The sequence below is a fragment of the Mustela lutreola genome, chromosome 18 (assembly GCF_030435805.1).
Source record: "Mustela lutreola isolate mMusLut2 chromosome 18, mMusLut2.pri, whole genome shotgun sequence".
In the NCBI taxonomy this organism is placed as follows: domain Eukaryota; kingdom Metazoa; phylum Chordata; class Mammalia; order Carnivora; family Mustelidae; genus Mustela; species Mustela lutreola.
The window spans coordinates 24,279,957-24,287,984 of record NC_081307.1 but is presented as its reverse complement, the minus strand read 5'-3'; the positions used below and the strand labels follow the sequence as shown (position 1 = coordinate 24,287,984).

General features: G+C 50.4%; 1 protein-coding gene across 2 annotated transcripts in view; it reads left to right on the top strand.

Annotated features, from left to right (window-relative positions):
• Window positions 1–481: 481 nt before the first annotated feature.
• LOC131820521 (prolow-density lipoprotein receptor-related protein 1-like) overlaps window positions 482–8,028 on the top strand; it is a 50,895-nt gene continuing 43,348 nt past the window's right edge. For both annotated transcript variants that reach the window (XM_059156209.1, XM_059156210.1), the window contains exons 1-6: window positions 482–561; window positions 3,217–3,330; window positions 4,699–4,818; window positions 5,220–5,459; window positions 6,494–6,607; window positions 7,851–7,970. In XM_059156209.1, the coding sequence (XP_059012192.1) occupies window positions 486–561; window positions 3,217–3,330; window positions 4,699–4,818; window positions 5,220–5,459; window positions 6,494–6,607; window positions 7,851–7,970 (784 nt within the window). In that variant the 5' untranslated portion in view covers window positions 482–485. The remainder of the gene's footprint in view (window positions 562–3,216; window positions 3,331–4,698; window positions 4,819–5,219; window positions 5,460–6,493; window positions 6,608–7,850; window positions 7,971–8,028) is intronic.

The window sequence follows — 8,028 nt, the reverse complement described above, 5'->3', positions numbered from 1 at the left end:
TGTTAAGCCCTGGCGTTTCCGTGTGAGGTCTGAGGGCCAGCAACAAAGGCATTAACCGATGATGATTTTGTTAGAGACCCTCAGGCCCCGCTTCAGACTTCCAGGATCAGAGTCTGCCTATTAAGGAGAGTTCCAGGCGATTCCTGTGCTCATTTAAGTTTGGGAATCCTTTGGTTAAGCATGGCTGAGCGCTCCCGCTCTGCCCCTCGGCGTGGCAACGGCCAGGCCCCGAGTTAGGCGAGGGTGTTCTGTCCCACGGCTTGTGGGGAGAGCAGCGGAGGGGCGGGCGCGATGCTCCCCGCAGCCTGGCTGGGTTTCGGGCAGCGCGGCCCCGGGAGCGGGAGGCGCAGGTGCTCCCACGCCCCGCCCACGGCCCCAGCCAGACCCAATGAGCGGCGCGAGCGGAGGAAAGCCCGCCCCCGGCAGCGCCCGCGCTCCTCCCGCCAGCGCGACGCCGGCCGCCGGCGCACAGTCGGTTCCCCGCCATGGGGCGCCGGGCGCTCCTTCTGCTCTTGCCGCGGGTGCTGGCAGCGCTGGGCGGCCTCGTGGGCTCCGGGACCGGTGAGTGGGGCCGCGGGCGGGGCGCCCGGGAAGGGACCGCAGCCCGCCTCGCGAGGTGCAGGGGTGGCGGGCTGGGGTTGGGGGGCGCTGCACAGGGCGGGAAGGGAGCTTGGGGCATCCTGGCTGGCGAGCGCGACGCCCCCCACCCCGCCTTCTGGAGTGACTTTCCATAGAGGGGAGTGACATCGGGCCTTCTGGGGGGCCGCCAGATGAGTCGCGTGGTCCCCTGCTTCTTTGCGCTTGACTCCCCGTCCTGCTCAGTGGGTGGAAAGGTAGGTGGGCTCAGCGGACACCCTTGGGGTCTTTCCTTCATCCTTCCCCTAGCGTGTGGGAGGGAGCTCTCTGCACCCCTGAGGGCAGGTGCACTCTCTTTGTTCCCCCAACGGCCTGGCCTAGTGGGATTCGCTTTCTAGCCCTGGTCTCCGAGGGGACCTCCAGCTCAGGGTTCCCCAGAGAGCAGATTTACCCTGGGTGGAGGCTGGGGGCCTCCGGAAGACGTGCCCTCACTCCGGAAACAGCACGGGGAAATGGGGCTTGGGTCAGAGGTGCAGTTGGGAAGCAACTCTCTGTGGCACTTGTTGATAACACTCAGGTTTAGGCAGACTCCAGGGCAGAGGAGAGCTGAGTTGATGCCCCAGAGTGACCAAGACATCCACATTTCCCAAGTGGTGGGTGGCTGGTTGGCGGCTTAGCCATGTCTAGGAGGTGCCTAGCATTGGTCAAGCTGGCCTGCAGTCTGTCCCCACAGGTGTTGTCAGTGGCCCTCATAGATTGAAATCTGGTTTTAAATCATTTTCACTTAGCAGATTCTTGGTCAAGGGGGTGTTAACTAGGTCGGAGGATGTGCCGCTTAATTGAGTTGTTCGTCTTCCAGGGGGATTTCTAACCCACAGGATTTTTGCCACAGGCGGTGGGGCATCTCTGCCTTGATGAGAAGTCCTTGCTCTGTGTGGTCTTTTTGCATCACTCCTGAAGCATCTTTACAGTTGCTTGCATTTTTTATTAAGCAATGGTTACCAAAGCTTTCTGGCATGTAGCCCTCTTTCGGATGCCTTTTCTAGAATAGCATGTGATCACCCTACTTTGCATACTAACAGACTCTGAGAAAGCTACCTTATACTTAACATTTAAGTAAATATGTTAATACATTTCTTATTTATTCACAGCAAGCATCTACATAAGTGAAAAATAATGGTTTGAGATCCACCTGCAGACGTGTAGAATCTGTATGCACATTTGGTCTCCAGACCAAGAATCAGCAGGGCAAAATATTATTCAAGGTGTGACTCACCTGGAAGTGTGAGTCTTTGGGGGCCGACTGGACCCCTAATTGGGATCCTTCTGGAAGGATCTGCTGGAAGTGGTAGCAAAAGAGTTAATGCTTTACGAAGATTTATATGGTGGGTATAGGGCACCAGGTGGCTTTGTGCCCATTTATTCTTTGAATCTTTCTCTTCTGATCACTTATTTATTAGTTTCATTTTATAGACAGAAAACTGAGATCCCGAGAGAGGAAGTAACTCTCCCAAGGTCACATTGTTAGTAAGGGGTCTCAATAAAATGGCAACCTACGCAGCCTGACAGTTAAGTCTGTGCTTCCGTATTAGTGGCTGGTAACATCACCTGCTCTCCATGGTTTTGGTCAAGCTAAGTGAGACTGCTTGGATGGCATGTGAGTAGATGGAGAGTCGTTAGGTACCCATTAGTCACCAATACTTTTTGCATATTTAAAATGTTTTTTATACACCAAAAAAAAAATCAAACCTTGAGTAGCTAAGCTAAAATATTATCTTAGAAGGATACAAGTAAGACTAAGAAATGGTCTCTTAGCAAAGCAGGTGTGGTTTACATAATGGCCTTCCATTACCAACTTCCATTACACAACTTTGCATCGCGCCTTCCATTCCATGTACAGATTGTTCCTGGGAGTAGGACTGTGGGGTGGGAGGAAGTCTTTACTGGATCTTGCAGAGACTCTAGTACAGGCCATGTGGTTTATCTTTTCTAGGAACTAAAGATTGGCTTTTTCTCTTTGAAAGTTAGGACAGTATAGTAAATTTGCTATAGTCAGGCCTTCCTGGTGCTTCCTTCTGAGGAGCACATTCCAAAACAGGCTTAATTTTGACCGTTAATCATTCAAGGTTGATAAATAGAAGTTCATGACTTGAATAAGACACAGTAAATCAATCTTAGGCAAATCACTGAGCACTTAAATATTTATAACCAACCTATTAGAGGCATTCTTACGAAGATCGTGTGTAGGATCTAAAATCCAAATCTAATTTTTAGATGTGTCTGCACATGCTTAAAAGTAAACTAGAGTCCAGACATTGAGCTTAGACTTCTAAACGTGCAACTGTTTGGAGTCTTTAAAATCAAACCAGAAGAAGTCGCTGGGTCTCTTGGAGCGCAGTGCACGATGGTCCCATTCCAATGGGAAAACGGTGGCGAATGGTGATTTCCCAACCCCACACCACCAGAAAGAACAGTATCCAAGGATCATTAGTGCAGAAGTCCATTGGATTTTTATGGTCCTGAATCCCCCTAATGTTCTCCTGGGTATTAGTTGAAGGACCTCCCTCTGAATAATCTTTTCAGTACAGCTTCTCCTGAAAAGGTGCTTCCATGGATTTGCTTTTTGTTCATCCAATGCAGATGAAGCAAGGTGTAACATGACAAGGCAAGCTGCGTGTGGGGACAGGTGCATTCCCGTGGCCTGGCTCTGCGATGGACAGCAAGAGTGCCCTGATGGGACCGACGAGCAGTGTGGTGAGCACTCCTTGCCGTTTCGTGTCCTCATCCACGAACAGCTGTGTGCCCGGCTGACAGCGTCAGGTCCTGTGGTTTTCACTCATAGCGGGTATTCAGAAATAGGAGGTGTTCTGGCTGGTGGCAGGCTTTCAGCTTGTAAGTCTAGGGATGTGGGTGTTGGTAGCACTGTTGTCAACACAAGTGTGGAAGGCTAGTTGGGATAGAAAATCCAGGACGAGTCTGGCTTCTCGCCTTCAAGTCTAGCTTCAACATGTGGCGGGTACTGAAACTGGACTAACACAAGATTGCTCCATGGGCAACCCTCACTGACCGCAGCACACACTTGTAAATAGATACACTCAACTACTTTAGCTTTACTTCGAGCTTTTGTACAATGAGAAGACAATTTTTCAAATGGAGGACCAAAGAAAACTATAAGACCAATAGAAGCCAAGTTAGCCATTTGGTAGATGTCTTCCTGAAATCCAGCTCAAACACCTCCATGCTAAGAGTGCTCCCAGCCTCAGAAGGGACACCTGACCCCAGGAGATGAGGAAAGCCTTTTAACCCATGATTCACATCCTTGAGCGGTGAATATGGGAGAAGAAAATTCCTGAGTAAAAGAGGAACCCCCCCCCCAAAAAAAAACTTGAGGAGTGCCCCATTCCTTTTCTCTACCCTGTTTGCACACTCCTGGGCTGGCCATTTACTTTAACTAATTTAATATGGAAACTTTGATATTAAAACCTGTACTATTACAGGTTCAAATTACATTTTATACTTGCAGAAGTGCCTTGTGCTGTTCTCCCCCCATACTTCCTCCCAGCTGTCCAGGTTTACTTGCATCTGCCAGGAGGCGTACTTAGGTGGAAATATTCGAAGGTCCCATTAGACCCCAGACTGACAGCACCCAGACTGTCTTCGCTCTCAATATGGTCTCAAATGCCAAAGGGGTTCCAAGAAGTGACACTATACGGCTGTACTGGCCCATACAGTAGCCTTTAGCCACATGTGAAGATTTACATGTATTTAAATAATAAATATAGCTCTTTTACCCTACTAACCATGCTTTAGAGCTCAGTAGCCCCACGTGACTAGTGACAGCCCCTTTGGACAATGCCTCCATTGTCACAGAATATTTTATTGGACAACTTCATCATTCTAGCAGCATGACTGGGAGTGTAAGTGATGTTGGGCTGCTAGGTGATTGGCCCTGAGGCAGGGTATGGTGTGTGGTTAGGGTGGCACGGACCCTGTGGCAGACGGGGAGCTCATTGTTGTTTTGCTAATGAAAATACTTCATACAAAACCCCAGCTGAAAAGTTATCAGTGCTCTGGCAAACCGCTCTTCCTCTCTGCCCCTCGAACATTCCCCTTGGCCCGCAGAGGAAGCGTGTCACGGACATCCACAGGCCTGGCAGTGTGACGACGGGAAGTGTATTTCTAGTAGCCGGCTTTGTGACGGTACCGGGGACTGCCTGGACGGCTCCGATGAGGTTAACTGCGGTAGGTACAACCTACTTTCTCTTCGGACATGACATGTCAAGTTAGCTGCCTTGATGAATGAACCTCCACGGTATTAAGTGACACCAGCAAGTCCCTAGGTAGCCTTCTGCTGGACGGGGGCTAAATGCCCGTGTTCAGTTGTCGCTGGGATGACAGGTGACCTTTTATCCACCACTGCATTTTGCAAAATCACCTAAAAGATTCTCGCTTCTGTTGGCTTTTTATACTCCTTTGGGCTGACACTTTGGGGTGCCAAATTGGGGCCACATGTCCAGTGGCTGGCCTCCTGCTCAGTTCTTGGTATTCTGGAGACCAAAGCGTGAGCAAACCGTGAATACCCAAGGGCACAAGCCGGCAGGTCAGGCCTTCCACCTCACTGGGCCAACGCCTGCCTTTTACAGAGACTGCTGTGGTGTGCCCTGGCCAGAAAATCCAGTGTCCGGGACAGTCTCAGTGTCGCGAGCCTTGGGAACTCTGTGATGTCCCCCGGGACTGTGAAGATGGGCTCCATGAAGCACGCTGCTCCCCGAACCACTGCCTGGCGGGCCAGTGGCTGTGCAGGAACGAGCTGTGTGTCCCAGAGAGCTGGAGGTGCAACGGGGTCAACGACTGCGGGGACTCCTCGGACGAGGCCGCCTGTGGTGAGTGCCCCTCCCCCACCCCTCCTGGCCTGGCTTGGAAAGCGGAAGGTTGTACCATGTGGGCTGCTTTCTGCAGGTTGCCTTTTAATTCCTACGGCTGAGACGCCATCCTATATCTAAAAACAGGATGTCTCCTAGCAGTAACCAAGATGTAGTTACCCATGGAAACATCTAGCAGTGCTCGAATAGTAACTCTGTGCTGGACACTCAAGGCAATGTGGCCACGGCACAGAACACTGGAGTGTCCGTATCTGAAGGAGCTTCCTAACGGTGCCTCATGTCCTTGTGGGGTCCTTGACGGGGAAATTCCTCATTAAAAGAGGATCCCCTGCTCCGCTCCCCCAAGCCCTGCAACGAACTCATTGAATAAAGTGTTCCTTTTCTTGACCCCACATACACAGTGCAGTGGAACCTCCAGCTTGTCAGTAAACCACAATTCCACTCGATCTTTGTAGAATTAAATCTCCACTATTCAGATTCTAACATTATTATCATGTATAAACTGGTTTCTTTTCTTTTTTTTTTTTTTTTTAAAGATTTTATTCATTTATCTGACAGACGGAGATCACAAGCAGGCAGAGAGTGAGAGAGAGGAAGCAGGCTCCCTGCTGAGCAGAGAGCCCAATGCGGGGTTCGATCTGAGGACCCTGGGATCATGACCTGAGCTGAAGGCAGAGGCTTTAACCCACTGAGCCACCTAGGTGCCCCTATAAACCAGTTTCTTAAGAGGGTCTTCTTTTAGGGCTCATGTTCACTGACTTTAACACCATCTCAGTTAGAACTACTTAATACTAATTCAATTTGATCAATATTATTTCAACCGAGTGCCCACATGGCTTGCTTGACTTCATCATCATCAAGTCTTAACTCCCAGTTCCCTGAAAACTCTGCTTAAAATGATAAAACTTTCTTTCCTACCTCAACTTGCCTTGGGTTCTGGAAACCCTGCCACCTTATTGTAATTAATAAGGGTCTGTTTTGACTCCCCCTTCCCCCATGTGCTGTTGGAAAAGAAAGCTCTCCTTCCTACGCAGCCTCCTGTCCAGAAGGCATGGTGAAATGTGAGGAAGGGAAATGCATCCTGGAATCCCTGATGTGTGACGGGGAACTTGACTGCGTCGATGGTGCTGATGAACCAGCTACGTGTGGTGAGGACCCAACTGCCAGGCGTCACGTGGGGTGGGCAGAATCCGTTACATTAGCCAACGCCTCAGTTATCACGGGGGTCTACACTCTCAGAGAATGCTCAGACCAGACCCCTCTGTCAGCAATCATCCTTCCGTGGTGGGTCCCCCACGTCTTACAAGTTCCGAGCCTTGGCTCTGGTCTCCCGAGTGTGTGCAGAGCTTACCTGAGTTGGAAAACTCGGTGAGCTCGCCTCACACTGTGGCTCTAAGAAAATAGACTAAATGCCTCAAACCACACTGCTCCGAAAATTCTGGAATAAAGAACAGACTATGGCACTGAGAAGCGAATCCTGTGTTCAAGACCGTATGGTGAATTCTCTAAGGATTTAACTGAGGAAGGACTGAGGAAGACTATTTCCTGGTGAGGAGGGAGCTCCTGAGCAAGGGTCTGAAAATTTAAAACCTTGTGATTCTCACTCTAAAAATCACTGTTGGTTCTGGTTGTGGAGGATGGGGATGGGGCAGGTCTCCCCAGGTCACTTTGTCATCTGTCTCGATTACTCTTTAAATCTGGGCTTAGATGTGTATGACGAGACCTTTGTTAGTGCTAAGGGCTGTACAGGCCACTTTCTTTTATTTATTTATTTGACAGAGAGAGATCACAAGTAGGCAGAGAGGCAGCGCAGAGGGAGAGGGGGAAGCAGGCTCACTGCTGAGCAGAGAGCCTGATGCGGGGCTCGATCCCAGGACCCTGGGATCATGACCTGAGCCGAAGGCAGAAGCTTTAACCCACTGAGCCACCCAGGTGCCCCTGAAGGCCACTTTCTACTGAGGGAACACATAAGACACAGGAAGCATGAACAGTAGGACAACACACAGGTTTCTGGTGCTGTAGAGGTAATTCACTGGGATTAAGAAATTACTATATCACTTCCTGGGGCAAGGGTCCTGGCCCCTCAAATTTTCTAGAGGAAATAGGGAAGAGGTTGCTGGGCCTTCTGCGGGTGAGCAATACACCAGCATTTGAAATTGTCCAGCCTGTCTGCCTAGAAAAGTCCTTTCCCCTGCTCCATGATTCTTCACTTTCCCTGTTCTGTGGTCTTTCCCTGAAGCGTCCACATTCCTAGGTCAGAGGACAGGGTCAAAGGTTATTCTTCAGAAGCCTCTATAGCCCTCACAGCAAGCAGGGGCTTGTAACACCTGGCTTAGAAAACGTTTGATCTGTACCTTGTTCAACTCCTGACCGCTGCCCTGTCTTTACCAGGGAGGAACTGCTCCGTGGCCAACGGGGGCTGTGAGGGACAGTGCAGTGACACCGCCTGGGGAGTCCAGTGTTCGTGTGGAGCTGGGTGGCAGTTACAGCAGGACGGCCAGAGCTGTGCAGGTCAGAGTTCATCGGGCGCATCTTCCGAAGTTTTCACGGCAGTGGGATAGACATGTCA